Source organism: Drosophila sechellia, chromosome X (genome assembly GCF_004382195.2).
Source record: "Drosophila sechellia strain sech25 chromosome X, ASM438219v1, whole genome shotgun sequence".
In the NCBI taxonomy this organism is placed as follows: domain Eukaryota; kingdom Metazoa; phylum Arthropoda; class Insecta; order Diptera; family Drosophilidae; genus Drosophila; species Drosophila sechellia.
Window position 1 is genome coordinate 888,102 of NC_045954.1, and position 19,404 is coordinate 907,505.

Consider the following 19,404-nt stretch of genomic DNA (forward strand, 5'->3'; position numbering starts at 1 on the left):
TTATCGGGTCGGAATCGACGGGCGTTGCGGCGGTGCATGACTAGCTCGCAAATCTGGATCTGTCTGCGCTCCCGATTTCTGATAATGGATCACCATTAGCTGGACTCGTCATCGTCGCCAGGAGCGGCCGATAGCCAGCTCCAGATAGCCGTGTTGCAGGCTATCTTCTAGTGCAAAGTCTGCTTGCGTGGAAGCAAAGTTCCACAACGATTGGCCAAGATAAAAAATTCCATAGACTGAGTGCTCCAGCGAATGTGTTCGTGGGTTCTTGGATGTGACCCCACTGGATGTACCGGGAGCTGCGGATAATTCCAGCTAAGCTTGTATGACAATCTCGCCAAAAGAGAGATTTTCCAAGTCGAAGGATGTGAAAACTAGCTGGAGTGCTGAAACCTAGCCGTTAGAATTCGATTTAAGTTGTTCAAGTGCCAGACTCCCCTTGCCAACACTAGAAAGTATCCTTAAGGAACGCGTAGAGGACTTGCCAACACTCGGAAATCGCGCCTGCGCCGAAAAACAACAAGCGCCTAATCAATAAAAACATAAAATTTAGTGCGCAAGGAGCATCAGCATCAGCAGCAGGAACAGGAACAGGACAAAAACAATATTCCCGAAGGACGCCAACAGAACGCACAGCACCTTCCGTTGAGGCCGAGAAGGGCACATTGGATTGGCAGCAGCATCGAGGACAAAGGATACGCAGCTAACAGGTCTGCAGCTCTCAAAAGCGAACATTGAGGATTTGCTGTCGCAAAGGTAAGAGCTGGGAAAAGTGTGAGAGGGGGGAGGGGGGGTCTGAAGTGGAGGCAGTTGTGACTCGAATAACCAAACCTCTTTTGACCAGGGCCCATCTGAGGCTCTGAGCAGCCAGGTGAACCAGTAAGGTCCAGGAAAGAGAGCTCCAGAGCGAGGCAGCCGCGGAAGCATCCCAAGCGCATACGAAGAACTGGACAAGATGTACAAGACCATCAGGCACGGGGAGAACAGCTTGCAGTACACGATTCTGCCCCAGAACGACGATTTCCGCATCGACGGCAAGCTCTCGGGCTCAGGACGAGCGGGCTCCGCCGGCGGGGGAGCCACCTCCACCGCCTCCGTCAAGGCCAAGGGCCAGCGACGCCGGCGATCCTTCTTCGCCTACTTGGGCTTGATCTTCGTGTGCACCGTGATCATTGGCGCCGTACTCATACCCTTCCTGGTGTCCGCCGAATGTCTTCCGAACCCCGCGGAATGGTTCTTGAAGACCAAGGCCGCCCTGATCCACAGTCCGCAGCCAGGCGGTGGAGATTCGATTGGCACTTCCTCCACACTGGCCACAGGATCGCCCTTGCTGCAGCAGAACGTGGGCCGAAATGTCCAGATTGTGAACCGGAATGGCATTGAGCAGTTCGTGATTCGCGTGAACAAAACCAATCCGAGTGCTAGCACCACCAGTAGCACCACCACTGGTCTCACCACCGTGGCCACCAGTTCCAGCAGCCACAGCAGCACCTCCACCACAACGACGACGACAACCGTTCCAGCTCCCACAAGCACAAGCACGACCACCACGACAACCAAGGCGCCTCCGGTGACCACTCCGAGGTACCCGGCCCCGCCGCCGCCTACGCCGGCCACCACGATCACCACCCGTATCATCCAGGTGCCCCTACTCAAGTCCGCCGCCAAGAAGCCCATAATGCCGCCAGTGCTTGCAAAGGCCCAGGGGCCTCAAATCCAGACCGGAGCAGGCCAAAACTCCAGGCTGCAGGCACAGGCACAGGCGGGCACGGAGCACGAGTCGCTATCGAAATTGAAATCGGAATCGGAGGGCGGAGGGCAGAAGAGCAACGGTGCCTGGATAAAGACGCACTGGGCCTACATCGATCCCTCGACGTACTTCCAATGGAGCGTAAGTCGCACGCCACAACTTAGCTGCCCTATTGGCCGCCTCTAACTCCGCCTCCACTCCCATTGCAGGGATACAAGGACGAGGATAGCGTGCTGCTGCCCGCTCTGCTGGGCTTCGCTCTCATTGGAGTGATTTTGATCATCACGGTCTGCCTGGTGGCACGCAACAAGCGCACTATTGTGTCCTCCGTCCGCAAGCGGAATCGCAATGTGAGTACACTGTGCATTTGGCTTGACCAACGAACCGGAAGTGGGCGGTTGGGTGTTCGCTTGTTGGGCGGCGTGTAAGCGGTGGCGTGGGAGGTGGCGCGTCCTTGAGCCCGTTTTCCAGCCTTAGTTGTTGTTTTTGTTGTTGTTGTTCGTCATCGCGATTGAGTCACGGAATCCTGGCATTAAGTCTGCATGGCTAGGTGTTCCAAAAGTGATGCACTGGCACTGCATTGAGCTCCAAACTTAAGCGACTGATTCGAGCTGCGCGCTGTTCGTTTAACACGGTGAAAGAGGTGGTGAGTTCTTGTGTTAACCTTGAAGGTGTTGGGTGAAGTGTGAAAATAGTGAAAATCTTAAATAGTTGTGTGCGAAAAACAAAAAGTCTGATTGAAAATATTTGGCGCCAAATCGAACTGCAGCCCTGGTCGTGAGCGATGGCAGTGCTGAAAATCATCGCACGAAGATCGCCATGGCAACAAGGACCTAAAAATACCAAAACCACCACAGCGAAGACGGCGTCGGCGCGGGTGCGAGCGAGACGGCAGTCGCACAGAGAGGTGCGTGGCACTATTGCCAGGGCTGGGCAGCACACAAATTGGAACCAGCGAAAAAAAAAACCTTCGGAAATTGCAAGCTGAGTGTGACGAGAATAAATAGTTGGGTGAACAAATCGGCTTGAAAGTGAAAAGTGTAAGCAAACAAAAAGTGAGAAGTGCGCGATGTCCCATCCCTGGTGTAAACACGCACACACACACACACGCGCGCAGGCGGCACACAGGTGAGCACCAGCAGCGCAGTCGACAGCAGCAGCGGCACAGGCAGCGGCAGAGGCAGAGCGCCCAAAGCAGATACTTCAGTTTGCGTCGATTGTGCCGATTGAGATTCAGATTCAGTTCCAGATCACAACCCGAATCGGAGCCGCCAGTGTGTGCCAGCCGCAACGCAACGGAACAGAACGAAAGGCAACGTCTACGTCAGCAAAATCACGCTGCAAGTCACCAGTTGGCCGGAAGATTGGCGAAAATCCTGTGAGTAAAAATGGCAAGCGTGCAACAACAGTTTTGCCAGCGTGTCTCTTGGAGTCTCCCAGTGTGCGTGCGTGTGAGTGAGTGGGAGCGCGCAGCCGTGTGAGTGTGTGTGTGTGTGCGAGCGTCGGTGAGCAGTGCCAACAAGGCAAAATGTGTGTTTGTCCTCGGAGCGCCAGGAGGCGCTCAAAGGGGATTTGCCCGAGCACGACACCAATAGGGAGCAGTGTGCACAGGTTTCCATTCATGGAAAGTGGGCAGAGACGCGGAATATGCCAGGCGAGCGCGCAGCTATCAGTTGTGCCGGACCGCACTTGTGGGCACTTGTGGCTGGCAGATTGGAGACGGGACTACTCCGCAGTAGCACCAATGGAGCGCACTGCTACTCAATGGGTGTTCGTTGCTAGAAGCCAGTCCGGGCAGCAATGCCCATCTTCCTCCGATGCAACAGACGGCCAAGCTGAAAGGGCGACGTGTCACATATGCGAGGCTACTACAGCTGCTCCCCCGAAACAACAAGGGCAGGAAGTCACGGAGGGAAGGGCGCACAGCCAACAGAACTTGAATAACCAACTCATAAACCATTTCAGAACCCCCTGAACCAGAGCAATGGCCATTAAACCGGGACTCGGTCGCAAGACCAGCAACAAGAACCCGCCGATCCTGAGCCACGAGTTCGTGATCCAGAACCACGCGGACATCATCTCCTGCGTGGCCATGGTCTTCGTGGTCGGCCTGATGAACGAGTCGACAGCGGCGTTCGCCAGCGCGTTCATATCCCTACACCACAACGTCAGCGGCGAGGACCCCAGCCGGGAGCAGCCATATGGCAAGGCGTACACCTACATCGCCGGCATCAAGGACTACTGCGCGATATTCTTCTACACGCTGACCTGCATCATCATGCACGCGATCATCCAGGAGTTCGTGCTGGACAAGATCAGCAAAAAGCTGCACTTGTCCAAGTTCAAGCTGGCCCGCTTTAACGAGTCCGGCCAACTGGTGGCCTTCTACCTGCTTTCCTTTGTCTGGGGCGCCCACGTGCTGCTGAAGGAGGGCTACCTCGGCCAGGTGGCCCAGCTGTGGGAGGGCTTCCCCGACCATCCCATGAGCTTCCTGCACAAGTTCTACTTTGTGGTGCAGCTGGCCTACTACCTGCACATGCTGCCGGAGCTCTACTTCCAGAAGATCAAGACCAAGGAGGAGCAGCAGCCCAAGATCGTGCACTCGATCAGCGGCTTCACCCTGATCGTCCTGGCCTACACGCTGAGCTTCCAACGCCTGGCCCTCGTGCTGCTCACGCTGCACTACTTCAGCGAGCTGCTGTCGCACGTCTTCCAGCTGATCGGCGTCTTCGACCGCGAGGAGCGTCTGGCCAAGCTGCGGGTGGTGAACAATGCCGTCTTCTTCCTGATCCGCTTCGCTACGTCCGTGATCGGTGTGCTCACGCTGTACTACGGCATCGGGGGTGTGCGATCCCTGCTGGCCTTGGGCGGCCTGATCGCCCTGCAGGGCTACCTGGTCTTCTCCTTCATAACGGAGCAGCTGCGCGCCAAGCGCGAGGCCAAGAAGGAGGCCAAGCGGGAAGCCAAGCTGGCGCTGACCAAAAAGCCCGCCAAGACGCCCAAGGACAAGGTGAAGCGCAAGAAGGAGAGCGACCTGCCCGAGGCGGACCAGACCTCGCCCAGTCCCATCAAGCAGAAGCTCAAGTGAGGGCCACCCCGACCGAGCAGAGCAACAAAATCTTCCGCACACTTCCAATTCAAAACGAATGAGAGATAGAGAGAGCAGCACCATGGACAGGAGCCCAGGTTGTATGGTGGACACTTGCCACTGCCCACTTGGCCACTGAGCACTGGCTACTTGGCTCCCTGTTTGATGTAATCTCGTTGGCTCAAAACTACCACTGCAACATTTCTGCTGCATTTACTTCCTCGACACACAAAAGAACGAACTATTTCTTAGCCTAAATGTTTTGTTTCATTTAAGTTTACGTCATTTTTAAAACAAATTTTTTTTATTTTTATACATACACAAAAAATGAAAAAAAGAAACAAATACAACAAAAGAGAAAAGCAAAGCCAACAGTGCGTGTTTTCAATTGCTCCTCCTCCTCCTGCAACTTCCCATTGTCCTGGTGATCACCCCAAGGTGATCCTCCAGGTGATCCATATGGTGATCCGCAGCCTGAGTAACTTCCCTCTCTTGCAGGACATCGAGGAACAGGGCGCCGAGGACAACGCCACCCTGCTGACCACTACCAACCTGTCGGACGACGACTAATTGGAGCTAGTCCAGATGATTCCCCGTTCGCCCTCGGTTCAAGCTTTTGATTTTCGGCCTGCTTGAGCGATCCAAAGTCGCTGGCTGGGCCATCGCCCACTTCGCCCATCCGTTTGAGACACACACGATTACCCAGACACCCGGACCTGCTGAGATGCCTCCACGCCAGCTGATCCAGTATGCTAATCCCGATCCCGATCCCGATCCCGATCCCCATCTTCCCCTCCGCTTCTGGCCAAGAGGCGGGCGGTAGGCGGAGCAAAGAGAAATCCAAGCACGAAGAAGACTGTTTCTAAAACCACTGTTTAGCTATTCCCAAATTTTTCCAATGCTCGTCTTCGCCCCGCACCGCCCTTCCCCTCCCCTACCCCTTACCCATCCTCACAAAACTGTGTGCGTGTGTGTGCTGATAGTGTGTGTGTGTGATCCCAAAGATACCCCTTACTTATAAATATGCATAAATGCACGAGCTAGCTTGATAACTTGAGGTGCGATGGATGTGGTGGTGTCCACGCTGGCAACAGCCCCTCCATGTGACCATGTTCGATCTCATCCAAAGTACTTTCCAAACTAAGTGAGCTTTTTAAACACAATCCACCTTTTGAGTCTGCTGCTCCTGCTGCTCTGAAGCCAATTGGTGGATGCATCGCGGAATAGGGAGCACCGGGGCACAAAAGCACCGAGGCACAGCCCTCGGAAATCGCACTTAAATCAAATGAAACGTCCAGAGATATGAATATTTTTTCGCAAGCGACTACACCTAATTTGCAATACAGGCAGGCGGGGATGGGGATGGGGATGCGGGTCCGTCTTGGCCCAAAACGCTTGGCGATTCGATTCAATTCGATTCAGATGGGGCAGTTGGGCAGTGAGCAGTAGGGCGACGAGAAACCGTAGCGGGGGGCTACTGTTCGTCTATAAAACTGTGTATAACTGTGAGGCATTGACAAGTATTTGAGATGATCTGTATTTTTGTAAGCGTAATATTTAAAGCGACAGCCAATAACGAGACAACCAAATCCTGAGAAGCAACTATAAAGCGTAAGATATCGGGCGCAGCAGCCAACACACGCGACACACAATTTATTTGCTCAACGCAGTACACACACACATGATACATACAGCATAAATGTAAATATATATATATGCATATATATATATATATACAGAGTAAGTTACGCAAAGTATGAGGCTTGCATTTACATTTACGAGCGGGATATATCCTCCATATGTATATGTTATCACTAATTTGCAAAGCTAAACTAAGTCCATATATACAAACCAAATATCGGAGGTGCAAGTGACGAACACACACTATATTGAATGTTTTTGCTTGTTAAAGTAAATAATAAAGATGAAAACTCGAAATCACGACCTCCTCGCCATCGAGGATCACAATCCGCCCATTTACGGCTGAGCCTGTCCCTGTTCCTGCTGCAGCTTGTCCCGCTTGCTCTGCTGGGCAGTTAGGTGGTTCTGCACGAAGCTGTGGAAGTTCTGGTCTTCGGCGGTGCCCTTCGCGTCCTCCTCCATCTCCTCCTCGTCTTCGTTCTCCACCGACTGGGGCACCAGACTAGGTGCCATTAAGAAAATGCTGTTTCCAGTGAGCATCGGTGGGTCCTGAAATAGTTAAGGCCCTGCAGTAGGTGCACAAATAGCCAAAGAACTGTTTCTACCTGAAGCGACAATCCCAGGGGAACGGCAACGCCGTCCTCTTCCACATGGTCCAGTGGCTTTGGACCCGTTTCACTCTGCGCCAGTCGCTCTTGGCGCTTCTTTTCGTAAACAGGCTTGAAGTCCGTCTCGTACTCGTCCACGCTTTCGAGAATCTTTGCCAATAGCTGGGCGAAACCCACGCCTGTCTTGGCCGAGACGCCGCAAGTTCTTAGATTCTCGTAGAAGGTGTCCAGGGTGAGCGACATGGTGCGCGTGAGGTTGCTCACGAAGCTGTGCTCCTCCTCCTGGGCCTCCTGGAAGGCCTCGAAGTCTGTCATCCAGTCCATCACAAATCCGCAGTCCTTCAGGTCGATCTGTTTGAAGCGGAAAAGAAGTTGACTATACAAGTTGATATTTGGGCTGCCGGGAAAGTCGTTACCTTGTTCAGCGCCACAAGGAAGGGCAAGCGGGTCTTGTACAGGATGGAGCAGGCGTACAGCATGTTGGACATGAAGGTGGTAGGGCAAGCACTGCGCTCCACATCCATTACATAGATCACAATGGTGGGAAACATGGTGGCCAGTCCCTCGGTGATGATGCTCCCGGAAGCCGACCAGGTGAATACCTCGATCTGTCCGGGCGTGTCGATCACACACCACTTGTGTCCGCGCTCGCCGGCGCGACGCACTAGCTCCGCAAACTGCGCCATTTTCGTGGTGAACATATTGAGCGCGGTCACAATGCCGCCGTTCGGACCCAGTTGGTACTGCTTCATCACCTCCCGGTAGTTGACCGTGTCCCGTATGTCCACGTGCGCCGCGTACGGCACTTCCCTGCACGCCGGATCCAGGTTCACCACGTAGGGATTGAACTTCTCCTGGGCGTGCTGGATGAGCTTCTGTGTGAACGTGGTCTTACCGCTGCCGGCCATTCCCAGCACCAGTATGCACACGGGCGACTCCCGGATTCCCTCGCTCAGCGACAGCGCCTCCAGCTTGATACTCTCCACTCCCTCAGCCATTTCTCTCACGGCTTCACCACAAATCAAAACAAAAGCAGGAGGCGCAAAAACAAACGTGCAGAGGTAGTGTGACCGTCCTGCGGAAAGCGTGCCCTTTGCCCCACCTGAATTCGCTTCAGATACCAACAAATATCAGCTGTTGTGGCTGCTTTTTTTTGGCTAGTTACCACACTCCTTAATCGCAGCAGCCTTCGTGGAATCACAAATCTCCAGTTTTCCCAGTTCAGTTTTTGTTTGCCCGCCATTTCACGTTAAAAAAAATACCGAAGAGTTTAGAATATACCGTACATTTCGATAGCTGTAATAAGCTTTAAACTAGTTGTACAGTTATAAAAGTGTCACCACCAGAAACCGGCAATTGAAGCGCGTTTATTTGCAGTGAATTAGTTTTGTTTTTTGGCATTGTTTTACCTAATTAAAGTTGTGATGCAATGGAGACCCGGCTGGAAGTGCGCTTGCGGGAGCCGAATCCATTGTTCACCCGTTGGCTGGAGCGCTGGCTGCGCGAAGCGGAGCGCCGAGAACAGAAGTCCCAGTTTAGCCTGCGCCAGGCGCTGGAGTCCCTAAAAAGCTACCCGCTGCCATTGGCCAGCGGACGAGACTGCTCCATTCTGCGCGGCTTTGGGGGCACCCTCTGCCAGCTAATCGACGAGGAACTTCGCCATCACAGAGGCCTCCGATTGCTGCCCCAGGAGGCCGTGTTTCAGGAGCGCTACGAGCAGCAGGTCCAGGCGGTCGTACGCAAGGTTCAGGAGAAGCAGCTGGAACACCAGAAACGCCAGAAAAAAAGCGACAGGCCCAGGAAGCCAACCAAAAAAGATCTGGCGGAGCTGGCAGCCCATGAAGAGCGGGAGCGCGTCGTGGAAATGAAACCGGGTCAATTCCAGTTGCTCCTTTTGGTGGATACTCAGGAAACCAGTGGCAAAAACAAGAAAGTTCTGGACCAGACGAGGAGCTACTTGGATTCCTTGGAAGCCCGTCATGAAGTGCGTCGCCTAACAATAGGCGATTTCCTTTGGGTGGCCCAGGATCAAGAGGGCAATGAACTGGTTTTACCCTACATTGTGGAGCGCAAGAGGATGGATGACCTGGCATCGAGTATACGGGATGGTCGCTTCCACGAACAGAAGCACAGGTTGCAGCACTGCGGCCTGCAGCACATCATCTACCTGGTCGAGGATTATGGCGACAACGAGCAGCTGGGTCTACCACTGGATTCTTTGCAGCAGGCTCTGACCAATGCCAAAGTTCAAACTGGTGTCCGAGTAGTGCGCACGGCGAATCATTACCGATCCATGAGCTATTTAGCCGGAATGAGTCGCTCCCTTGGCCAGATATTCGCCGGCAAGAAGTTGCACAGCGTGGATCGCGGGGCCCTTGACCAATCCACCTGCCTGCTCACGAATTCCGACCTGGGGTTGCTCAAGTTTCGGGCGCTCTATGAGGATTCCGCCAAGAATGCCCAGCTCACAGTGCGCGAGGTTTTCGTGCAACAGTTGCTACAGCTGCATTCCCTCTCCCTCGAACGAGCCATGGCTATTGTGGAACGATACCCCACCCCACGCTGCCTGCTGGACGCATACGCTGAATGTGCAGACCAAAAGCAGGCCAGGCTACTCCTCGCCAGCATCCCGTGTGGACCCCTGGAACGTCCACTAGGCGACAAAATCAGTCAGTGCCTACACGAATTCTACAGCACTCACTTTCGTTAGGATTAGCAATTGATTTAATGGGACATATCTAGGGTTATATACACGAGTTTTTACATAAGTGAGAGAGAGAATACGTTGGACATTGAATAGTGTGATCTAGTCTAAGCCAAAAAATGTACAAGTCAGCCGCCCTTAGATGTTGCGGAAGTGCCGGATGGCCAGGTCCACCGGCAAGTCGAAGTAAAATCGAGAAAGAGCATCGATGGAGCGCAGTGAGTCGCGGAATCCTGTGCGGGCCACGTAGCTGTCTGTCGAGTAGTACGTGTCTACCAGTTCATGGCAGCTGAGGATCAGGTTCAGCCACTCCACCAGCAAATGGGAGCTGTTTGAAGGAAGAGGAAAGCTTTTCGATTAAAAAATTGTGATAAAGGTAAAGGTCTATCCCCGCGTCCTTGTTAGCCTTATGCATGCCAGGTGCAAGTAAATTTTAGCTTGAATTGATTCGGCGGACTGCAAAGTCAAAAGCTGCGTGCACCTAATTAAATAGGTTAATATTTCATTTACATGTTAAAGCAAAAAATGGATTAAGCACTTCATTGATACATAAGTTTAAGACAGTAGAGAATTGACATTAGCGCAGAATTGCTGATAGTTGCAGTAAGAATATTTTGATTTTGGACTCTTGTAATTATTAAAAGTTTGTGTGTCTCTTGCTTTGTTTAAGATTCCTCTTTGCCTGGAAAATAACTATCAAATGAAGATTTGAAGATGTATAAGGCTAGTGCCTAAAACTGAAGTTTTGCGGCTTCATCTTAACTAACATTCCTTCGATTTCCCAGCGTTTAGCCCGTGTTAATAACTCACTTGAGTCCGGCGCAGACGAAGGCCTTAAAGTGCGCGTTGTTGCTGCGTTTGTAAGGACGATGCATTGCCACAATCATGCCCACGGCACTAAGCAAACTTTGCTTGGCGGTCACAGCCTGCGCGTCCACGATGTCCAGCTGGAAGCTCTGCGACAACTTTCTGGCAGGCGTGTTGTTGTACTCCTCGCCGTGCTTCAACCTATAATAGGCCAGTACTAGTTCCCAGGCGTGCATGGCCCTGCCCAAGCCGAGGAACTGCGAGTCTCCTCCGACGGCGGGCGGCACTACCGGAGGTCCAGGGTGCAGGCACCTCATGAAGGGAACCATCAAACTGGAGGCAGCCGATTCCGCTGGTATGCGAAGTCCATGTTGTATAAGCTGCTGCAATGTTCGGGCAAAGTTCTTCCGCACAACCGTAGTCAATTCCCTGCCAATTGTGGCAATGGAGTCACCGCGTGCATGCGTCGTCCGCCGGCTTTTGCTCTCCTTTTCCCACTCAAAGTTGGAGTAGCTAATGTCCTCGTCGGAGTCGGAGGATATGGCGCCGCCGGACGCATATGGAGCCAGTTCGTGACCAGTTGGCACTGCTCGCCGGCAACGAGGCGGCAGGGTCAGTGCTCCGTTTTGGGAGTTAATAACCGGATTGTCAGTGTCTGTGAAAGCGGTTGAATTCGCCTGTTGTTGCTGTTTGCGCAAAGCTCTCTTGATGTTGGCCAACTTCTCGCGGTCGCAGCTCAAAGTGGCGGCCAGTGCAGCTACTTCCTGGATGTCCACCTCAAGCTGGGCACGCAGATCCCTAAATTGGGTAAATGATCAAATCAGGTTGGTGTTCTTTACTTTGGTGTTGGTGCTTACGATGTCCAAACTTGAAATCTTAAGTTTATCTTTAAATAACAAAAATACTCTCGGGAACCGAAACATTTGGGTAATGATTTGTGGCTGATTAATAAGTGGGGTACAAAGGACAAAGGTGAATAAAACGTATTTCGAAAGCTAGTGATTGGGCCGCGAGCAAATGGATCTTACCCCCAGTGGTTGCCCTTGTTCGTTTTCTTGAGCGAGTTCTGCTGGAATTCGTCGTGACTTCGTGTTTTCACCAGATGCGTGCTGGCGAACATTTGCATGAGGACCGAAGCCTTGTCCAGCAGGCCATGTGCTTTGCTGTGCAAGCTCTCGCCGGAAGAATGGGGACCCAATCCAGAAGATGGCGGGGTAGTAGTTGTCGTAGCGGGAGCGTTTGGGGCAACGTAACTTGCCTGTGAACTCCGTGCTGTCTGCTTTGCAGCGTAGCTGTTGTACGCACCGGATAGAAGCTTCAGTCGATCCCCAACGGATCCCTCAACGGCATCGCACTGAAGGAAGGCAATAAAGCGCTCCAAGTCAGTTATTTGCGTCTTCAGTTGGGCCACCAATTGCTCCTTCATCTTCAGAGGGCCCACAAACTCGCCGATGGCATTGTCGACCTGGTGGCGCAGTTGTTCCGTGCTGAGGGCCGGCAGTTCGTGCTGCTCTACCTGGAGATTGAGCTTGGAGCGCAGCTCGTCCAGGATAAACTTTTGTTTCTCGAGCAATACGTGCTGCGGCAGGATGCCAGGTTCTCCAGCCTCGTAGGCTATTTGTTCCAGCTCAGTCAGCTGGGTCTTCAGTTGTTCGATGAGCTGGCTATCAGGACTATGGTCCTTTTCGCCCTCGCTTGCGGGCTTATCTGGATGGCATTCCTTGGACTGGACTGCCTCTGGAATTCCTTGGAAGGCGAAGTCCTCGAGGTCGCGTAGAAGTTGATCCCGCTCCTCCGCTGGGGCCTCCACAATTTGGCGGACTCTAAGCTGAACGTGAGCAAAGTGGGAGGTCAAAGCCAGCAGAGAACTCGTCAGAAGCTCCTGCTCCTCCTCTATGCTTCGCAGACGGGCCAGCTCGCTGCCAGTGCTTCCACGTCGGGCTTCTGACTTTTCCAGTCCTTGTTCTAGTTCGCAATCCACGCCAGAACTGGCGCTATTCGCGTCATCGTAGTTGGCTCCCAACGGCGACCACCGTTCGCTTAGCAACTCCTGCTGCTCCTGTTCGACCTCCACTTCTTCCTCCTCATCTTCAGCTGGCCGCTGGCCTTTGATCGTCGAGCAAGAGTCCTTGGTTTCCTGGGCCTCTGCCATTTTTATTTCCATATGGAAATGCTGCAGGGGATTGCCTTACCCAGCGTCGCTTGTTTCCACTGTTGTTGTGTTTCCTACGCTCGAGAAAAATCAATCGGTGGCTTGTTCCGCTTTCTGTGCCAGCTGGCCCAGCTCCCTTGCTCTCTCCTGCTCTTTCGCTGGCTTTCGAGAAGTTTGTGTGCCAGGGGGATGTGTGGGTAAAACGACGAGCGCGCGGCCACGGTTTCTGACGCACTGACAATTTCTCCGAAAGTCCAGAACATTGTGGGCTTTTCTCAGTGGGGTTTCCTTGCCGTTTGGGGATGAAAGTTTAGCTTTAAGCTATCGCTAACGAATTTCGTTAGGTTATTGCCTTTGCTAACTGGGAAAGCATTGAAACTGATCCGGTCTTTTAGCCAAGTAACATTTTAAATGGTAAAAGTTTCTGCAGGATATTCGTTCTATTCAAGACTTTACTTAATAAAAAAGCTCTCATCAAGCTTGCATTCGGTTATTTACAGTTTTTACCAAAAGCTACCATTCCTGCCATGGCTTATGCTTCCAAAAGCTGTGTCCTTAACCGGCGTAAAAACTTTTCGGTTTGCATTCTTAGGCTGAGCTGAGGAGCTTCTCACCTCAATTGTCCCCTAGATGTTAGTCCCAAAGTTGTCCTAATTTCCCGAACTGTTTACCGGATTTGAGGGGCGTGGACTCATGAATCAATGTCCATTATGACCTACATTACCAGCACATAAAGCGTTGACCGCATCGGGGAACACGCGGTTACCCCCTGCCACCTGCAAATAAACAGTGAAATCCGCAGTTATCTTTGAGTGCTTCGTGATAAGAAGCTGGCGGAGATTAAACCGCAGCAATCGGTTCTGTGGTCTACGTCTCCTGACGCTGACAAGGCACCTTATCAACTACCGACTGATGATGGGCCTGATAAGTCTGTTGAGTGTCTGACACAGCAACCATGGCGGTCGTTTTGGGGTCACCCCCGCAAACAAGATGAATGATACGATACCCAGAAATGATGTTTTGTACTTAGATGATTTAATTCAGCTTAATTCTGTTCTGTCTAACCAACTTTTCCTATTTCGATGTGGTAAAAACACATTTTTGTTTCATTGTGGTCACTAATTATTTATTGAAAAAAAAAAGGATGGGAGAAAACGATTGAGGAAACGTAATTACGGGGAGCACGCTTAACGAGGCGTCAGATTGTGCTTGCCACCATCGATGGGGAAGAGGGCGCCGGTGGTGAAACTCGCCTTGGAGCTGGCCAAAAAGGCCACTGCCTCGGCCACTTCGGTGACGTCGCCCACACGGCCCATGGGATGCGAATTGATGGCCCGCTGGAGCATTCCGTTGTACTCCTCGTCGACGATGCCAATGTTCCGATGGATGTTGGTCACCACGAAGCCGGGATTCACCGAGTTCACGCGCACACCCTGAGGCGCCATTTCGAGGGCCACAATCTTGGTGAACTGATCGAGGGCGGCCTTCGAAACTCCATAGCTCAGTGCTCCGGCAAAGGGACGAATGCCGGCACAGCTGCTTACGTTGACCACGGCTCCCTTGGTCTTCAGGAGGTGCGGGAGGACCGCCTTGGTCAACAGAATGACACCACGCAGGTTGGTATTGAGCACCGCGTCGAATTCCTCGATGTCCAAATCGATGAGGCCACCCTTGCCCAGAATGCCGGCATTGTTGACAAGCACGTCGATGCGTCCGAACTTGGCCAACGTTTGCTGGACAATCGCGTCCGCATCCTTGGTCACATCGGCCACCACGATTTCCGCCTGCGTGCCCTTCAGGCTCTTCTTCGTGGCCTCCAGATTGGCCACATTGCGACCCACCAGCGCCAAAGTGGCACCTTCGCGAGCCAGAACTTGGGCGATGGCGGCACCAATTCCGCTGCTAGCTCCCGTCACGATCACCACCTTGTTGCTGAGACTCATCTTGAAACACTGGAGTCGGAGTGGCCTGGCGGCGGAATTTATGGGCGTGCTCTCTTCTGCCTCCGATAAGATTAGTGCTGCACTTCACAAAAAATTATCTGGGAAAAGAAGAGGCAAACAACTCAACTCAGCCTTCCGAAAAGTGGTTGTAATTTATGGCATAATTTAAATTAATTAAATAATTTAGCTAGCTACTATTTCGTTAATTCATTGTATACATACATATGTACATAAGTGGATGCTTTTGACCTTGCAAAGGTAAATTACATAAAAATCGGAATTACGATTTTCCAATGTTCTATAATCAGTGGCTTCTCTTAAAGCCAGTTGTGCTTTATCTGAACTTTGGAATTAGCTGGAAGCTTAAAGCATTTTTTCGCAGTGCGGACGTGACGTGAATCGCTCGTTGCTCTCTCCGGAAAAACAACCTGTAGAGGTTCACCTTGGGTCTCCGCGGGTCTTTATCGATGCTCTAGCATCGCATTAGCAGCCGCGATGCCTCGACTCGGGTTTTAAAAGTCAGAGCCGAAAGTTTTTAATTAAAACTTTCCGTGGGTCTTGTCTGATTTCAAGCATTAGTGAAATCAAGTCATATCGCCTAGAAGACGGGCCTCCAAAGACGCCCCTGCTGCCCGCTGCCGCCGAACTTCGAGTTGAGCGCCTCCGTTGTCAGATAATTAGCATTTCCATTTGGCTTGAGTGCGCACTCGTATATCAACGCCTCCTCGCGTAGATAAGACGCCAGGGGTCTCCAGCTGGAGGACATTGCGAGCGATTATGGTACAGTGGAGGCCCAGTATCTCAAACCGCCATTTGGCCAAGATGAATGGGAATGAATGAACAGAATGTCAAGATAGGAGCGACCCGTTGCTCACTTCCTTTATATCCACTTAAAGACGTGTCGACGTGCCGACCCAGGACCGCGTTTCGTTGACAAGGTCGCACTGTACTTGTGTACGATTCGGCCCAAAAAGGTCTGTGCTTTTGATGGTGTATTTGGCACTAATCGTTTTCCTTGCTAAGCGATTCTCTCTGGCTCGGCAATTACTCAAAATCTATGACTGAGTGGATTAATTAATTAAAATAGCGGAGCATTGTAGGCAGGAGGCAGCAAATGCATTTTATTTCTCCAATCTCGTTTCCACGCTCATCATTTCCGCCAGCTAAACTGGCGGATTCGATTCAGATTTCTTTAAGTGCTAAGATGGAAATGATTTGTTTTGCGATTTTAATGATTTTAATCAATAACATTGTACGGGCTTGTATGCGAACGGGGGCTTCATCGCCTTCGAAGAAATAAGGATACTCCAGCCCCACTGCTCTGCACTTTCAAGTCCTTCGACGCAACTCAATTTGTTCTGGGTGGAGTGCCACAATGTTGTACTGGCAAACGTGGTAAGTCCTGGCTGCCAATTCCACCGATCCCCGCCTGAATTACTTGCTTGACTTCTTGTCCAGCAGTCACTTTTGCCGCCAGTGGCAGGACTCGGAAAACGGAATGGAACGAAACGGAGAACAGAAGTCCTCGTCCCAGCTCAAGGATGCATTGATAAGTGACAGCGGTTTATGGAAATTGATGGAGAGGAATTCATGTAATTGACAAGTGAAACGAAATTGCATACAAATTGCTTAAACCTAGGAACTTGCAATCTAAAATAAATTAACTTTTAATTAAACCAAAGAAGAAGGACACCACAAACAAAACAAAATCGAAAAAAAAAACAAAAAAAAAAAAATAGGAAAATGGAAAATAGTAGCAAACGAAACTCAACTTTAATACCCTTGCAGATTGCATTGATTAACTTGAGTTGAAAATGAAGGTTTCTGGCGAAGGACGCTTATTCCGCGTTAGCAATCAACTAAGCTAAGAAATAAGTTAAATACACTATGTACAGCGGTGGAATGGAACCGTACTGGAATCCTCTGGCGGTCCAGTCCAAAGGAGCTCACCTGAGAGCAGCCTTGTTCTTCAGCGGCAGGAATGCGGCCATAAAGCACCCAGCTGTGCAACAAGGAACAGGGATTAGAACCGATTTTGGCTAAGACTTCGATCAACTTACCCAGCATGAATGCACTGATCATGAGGAACGGCGGCACACAGCCCAGTCCCATCAAAGCCGGGAAGAAAATGTTGCCTAACAGAGATCCCAGACGGCCGAACATCATTTCCAGCGAGACAATCATCGTCCTAAAGAGATTGTAAATCAGTTATTCCCAGAATCACATTCTGAAGTGCTCTAAAGCGCACCTGAGTGAGGTGGGAAAGAGGCTGACTGAGGCGCTGATCACTGAAGTGGCCGATATGCTGCCCATGGTCACAAAAAGCGAAGCAAGTGCGACCGTGGATGCTGCTGAGCTGGACCAGTACATCCCAATGGAACAGCCGCCCGCTACAAGGAGTCCACTGGCTAGAGTTAAGAGAAAGTTAGAAACCCATTCTTTTGTTCCACCGATTGGTATTGGTAGTACTTACTCATTATAAGCTTGACGCCAACCAAGTTTACGAGGAACCCAGCCAGCATGTATGCCACTAAGCCCGCACCGGCCACAATCAGATTGTTGGTGTATGTGGAGGCTGTTATATTCACACGGCACTCGACCGTGGGATCATTCAGACTTACTGCCTCCAGCTGGATTTGGGTACGATTAACACTGTACTCCAAGATGTTGCAGATGCTCGTCGATTGGGATTCTCCGCTCATCAAGTTTTCGTACTCGTTAATGGATGCAAACAGTTGTGGCAGCCACAATCGCATGGTGTTTTGTCTAATAACGATACGACATATATTAATCCAAGATAATATCGCAGTATTACTTCATGATCAAGGCCCTATATCGCTGCAATATAAACGGATCTTCGTTGTATTTAGTAGACTTACCCCAAGAGCACGCAGAAGTTGAGAAGATACACCCAAAGGGACAGGCCCAAGTAGGGTTTGGTGAAAAGAGGACGAAGCTGCGTGAAACCCGAACGCAGAGAGCTCTTTTTTGAATCCTGATTCTCTGGATCCTGAACTTCGACGCACTCCGTCGGAAGCTTAACCTCAGTCGGAATTGTTTCCTTCTTCGCGTGCTTTTTCACCGGAACGATAACTTCATTGGCCAGCAATTTGATCTGTTTTAGAATACATGTATTGATGATAAAATATTTCATCATGGTCAAGTATACATACTGGAAACGAGTCCTTTGGCTTCCTCGAGTTCAGGTGATACATGAACTTGAAGGCATCCAGCGCTTCCCTATTGCGCCCCTTGGACATGAGAAACTTGGGACTCTCCGGGAAGAAAAAGAAAAGCACAAAGCTCAGAAGACTGGGAAGTGCGGTGATGGCGACGAAAAACTGCCAGGATGTCACTGAAAGGGTTCGATGTTGCAATTAGAAAAGTTATTTGTTCTATCGATTAAATTGGGCCTTGATTTGATAGTTTAATTTTAAATCGATTAAGATCACTTGTTTTTTGATCAGGGGCTTCTTGTTATTAATTTGCTACACTACTGCTGTACTCGTAATTGCTCTCAATGAAATCTGTTAAGCTGTCTCTGTGTTTAGGTAGCGTTAGTGGCGCGTGGAGTTCATATATTTTTTGATGATTGTTCCCAAGGGGGATGGGGCCTCCGGCATTATCAACTGTTCTACGGTTACTTATCCGGCTATCCGCTATCTTCATATCACTCCTAACAACCACTGATAATAAGACAATAACACAGCCAAACACGTAACACACCCTCGGGACTTACACGACAAAGTCCAGATATGAATGTTCCACGTCTCGGGCAATATCACCATGGCCAGTCCCGGTAGCGTTAGCGTTGCAATGGAAAACATGATGCCCACAATCATCATGATACGCTGTCGATGCTTCCGTCCATGGAGTTCCGTCAGATAGGTCATAAGAACGGCAAAGGGGCCACTCATACTGCATTATTAACACAGATGCTGCAGGAAGGGTTATTTGCTACTGGGAGAGGTTGGTCACTTACCAAAAGCCTCCAAGGTATTTAAAAACCATCAGCTGGATCCTACTTTGGCTGAATGCTCCGCCCAAAACGCATATCGTATCGGCGGCATAGCCCACAATCAGGAGGTTCCTTCTGCCCTTGGTGTCGGCCAAGTAGCCCCACAGCACCGCCGAGCTGATCATGCCCGCATAGGTGATGGCATTCAGGATGCCCTTGTCCAGGAGGCTCAGCTTAAGATCACACTCGGCGCTGGGCAGGATGTAGGACATCGTGGAGGTCTCGTAGACGGTGCTCATGGCCGCTGGCACGGCGGCCACCAGCAGGAGGATGTTGAACATTCCAAAGCCAGCGGCATCGATGGCTGCCTCGAAATCAGCTGCTGCCTCTTTTTGGGGAGGATCTTTTTGGTGCTCGGCAGTCTTGGGAGGCTTCGGATCGCCGGATTCTCTGGGCTCGCTCATCGTGCGTATTGTTTGGGTCGCCTCTGCTAACTGAAGCTGGGCCGTTGAGCGGATACGTTATATCTTCCAGACGGCGCTGGGGCCTCAAATCATCTTTGTTTGCCTATAGTCGAGGGAAAACAAAGCGATGCTTATGCCAATTGCGCTAATCTAGCGACTAAGGATCACCCTACTTGGGATGCTCCAGGTGGTAGTAGTGTGGGATTCTGTGAGCATGAGCATGAGCTCTGTTGTGCAAGCTCCACGTTTGTTTGACTAAAGAATTTTCGCGGTGGTGACCCCGCGAACT

General features: G+C 51.1%; 7 protein-coding genes across 7 annotated transcripts; 3 read left to right on the plus strand and 4 right to left on the minus strand.

Annotated features, from left to right (window-relative positions):
- The first annotated feature begins 348 nt into the window (after window positions 1-348).
- On the plus strand, window positions 349-6,776 carry LOC6615921. Its single transcript, XM_002040253.2, has 4 exons — window positions 349-756; window positions 845-1,891; window positions 1,960-2,100; window positions 5,337-6,776. Exons 2-4 carry the CDS (start codon window positions 956-958, stop codon window positions 5,406-5,408), a joined length of 1,149 nt encoding a protein of 382 aa, XP_002040289.2. The 5' UTR covers window positions 349-756; window positions 845-955; the 3' UTR covers window positions 5,409-6,776.
- LOC6615922 (translocating chain-associated membrane protein 1) lies at window positions 2,861-5,173 on the plus strand. The gene is made up of 2 exons (XM_002040254.2): window positions 2,861-3,128; window positions 3,716-5,173. Exon 2 carries the CDS (start codon window positions 3,735-3,737, stop codon window positions 4,836-4,838), a length of 1,104 nt encoding a protein of 367 aa, XP_002040290.1. The 5' UTR covers window positions 2,861-3,128; window positions 3,716-3,734; the 3' UTR covers window positions 4,839-5,173.
- Window positions 6,697-8,085, minus strand: LOC6615923 (GPN-loop GTPase 1). Its single transcript, XM_002040255.2, has 3 exons — window positions 7,504-8,085; window positions 7,085-7,438; window positions 6,697-7,028 (listed from the first exon to the last, which is right to left on the minus strand). The coding sequence occupies exons 1-3, from the start codon at window positions 8,083-8,085 to the stop codon at window positions 6,816-6,818; spliced, it is 1,149 nt and encodes a 382-aa protein (XP_002040291.1). The 3' UTR covers window positions 6,697-6,815.
- A 309-nt stretch (window positions 8,086-8,394) lies between these two features.
- On the plus strand, window positions 8,395-9,811 carry LOC6615924 (crossover junction endonuclease MUS81). Its single transcript, XM_002040256.2, has one exon. It carries the CDS (start codon window positions 8,517-8,519, stop codon window positions 9,795-9,797), a length of 1,281 nt encoding a protein of 426 aa, XP_002040292.1. The 5' UTR covers window positions 8,395-8,516; the 3' UTR covers window positions 9,798-9,811.
- On the minus strand, window positions 9,794-12,992 carry LOC6615925 (RUN domain-containing protein 1). Its single transcript, XM_002040257.2, has 3 exons — window positions 11,627-12,992; window positions 10,602-11,396; window positions 9,794-10,119 (listed from the first exon to the last, which is right to left on the minus strand). The coding sequence occupies exons 1-3, from the start codon at window positions 12,760-12,762 to the stop codon at window positions 9,930-9,932; spliced, it is 2,121 nt and encodes a 706-aa protein (XP_002040293.2). The 5' UTR covers window positions 12,763-12,992; the 3' UTR covers window positions 9,794-9,929.
- Window positions 12,993-13,854: 862 nt separating this feature from the next.
- Window positions 13,855-14,708, minus strand: LOC6615927 (3-oxoacyl-[acyl-carrier-protein] reductase FabG). Its single transcript, XM_002040259.2, has one exon. The coding sequence runs from the start codon at window positions 14,691-14,693 to the stop codon at window positions 13,938-13,940; it is 756 nt and encodes a 251-aa protein (XP_002040295.1). The 5' UTR covers window positions 14,694-14,708; the 3' UTR covers window positions 13,855-13,937.
- Window positions 14,709-15,787: 1,079 nt separating this feature from the next.
- On the minus strand, window positions 15,788-19,148 carry LOC6615928 (synaptic vesicle glycoprotein 2B). Its single transcript, XM_032726364.1, has 8 exons — window positions 18,676-19,148; window positions 18,433-18,611; window positions 17,867-18,048; window positions 17,573-17,808; window positions 17,167-17,459; window positions 16,942-17,101; window positions 16,754-16,881; window positions 15,788-16,695 (listed from the first exon to the last, which is right to left on the minus strand). The coding sequence occupies exons 1-8, from the start codon at window positions 19,113-19,115 to the stop codon at window positions 16,640-16,642; spliced, it is 1,674 nt and encodes a 557-aa protein (XP_032582255.1). The 5' UTR covers window positions 19,116-19,148; the 3' UTR covers window positions 15,788-16,639.
- Window positions 19,149-19,404: the final 256 nt, after the last annotated feature.

What these genes read in the sequence shown, in the direction of transcription:
- LOC6615927 (XM_002040259.2), bottom strand. Translation starts at nt 14,693, where the DNA reads ATGAGTCTCAGCAACAAGGTGGTGATCGTGACGGGAGCTAGCAGCGGA.
- LOC6615923 (XM_002040255.2), bottom strand. Translation starts at nt 8,085, where the DNA reads ATGGCTGAGGGAGTGGAGAGTATCAAGCTGGAGGCGCTGTCGCTGAGC. An exon ending in TCCTTGTGGCGCTGAACAAG is followed by an intron (nt 7,439 to 7,503) that starts GTAACGACTTTC and finishes CGCTTCAAACAG; the next exon opens with ATCGACCTGAAGGACTGCGG. An exon ending in CCCTGGGATTGTCGCTTCAG is followed by an intron (nt 7,029 to 7,084) that starts GTAGAAACAGTT and finishes TAACTATTTCAG; the next exon opens with GACCCACCGATGCTCACTGG.
- LOC6615925 (XM_002040257.2), bottom strand. Translation starts at nt 12,762, where the DNA reads ATGGAAATAAAAATGGCAGAGGCCCAGGAAACCAAGGACTCTTGCTCG. An exon ending in AACAAGGGCAACCACTGGGG is followed by an intron (nt 11,397 to 11,626) that starts GTAAGATCCATT and finishes TACCCAATTTAG; the next exon opens with GGATCTGCGTGCCCAGCTTG. An exon ending in TTCGTCTGCGCCGGACTCAA is followed by an intron (nt 10,120 to 10,601) that starts GTGAGTTATTAA and finishes TCCTTCAAACAG; the next exon opens with CTCCCATTTGCTGGTGGAGT.
- LOC6615928 (XM_032726364.1), bottom strand. Translation starts at nt 19,115, where the DNA reads ATGAGCGAGCCCAGAGAATCCGGCGATCCGAAGCCTCCCAAGACTGCC. An exon ending in TCATATCTGGACTTTGTCGT is followed by an intron (nt 18,049 to 18,432) that starts GTAAGTCCCGAG and finishes GAACCCTTTCAG; the next exon opens with TGACATCCTGGCAGTTTTTC. An exon ending in GATCAGTGCATTCATGCTGG is followed by an intron (nt 16,696 to 16,753) that starts GTAAGTTGATCG and finishes CTTGTTGCACAG; the next exon opens with CTGGGTGCTTTATGGCCGCA.
- LOC6615924 (XM_002040256.2), top strand. Translation starts at nt 8,517, where the DNA reads ATGGAGACCCGGCTGGAAGTGCGCTTGCGGGAGCCGAATCCATTGTTC.
- LOC6615921 (XM_002040253.2), top strand. Translation starts at nt 956, where the DNA reads ATGTACAAGACCATCAGGCACGGGGAGAACAGCTTGCAGTACACGATT. An exon ending in CGACGTACTTCCAATGGAGC is followed by an intron (nt 1,892 to 1,959) that starts GTAAGTCGCACG and finishes CTCCCATTGCAG; the next exon opens with GGATACAAGGACGAGGATAG. An exon ending in TCCGCAAGCGGAATCGCAAT is followed by an intron (nt 2,101 to 5,336) that starts GTGAGTACACTG and finishes CCTCTCTTGCAG; the next exon opens with GACATCGAGGAACAGGGCGC.
- LOC6615922 (XM_002040254.2), top strand. Translation starts at nt 3,735, where the DNA reads ATGGCCATTAAACCGGGACTCGGTCGCAAGACCAGCAACAAGAACCCG.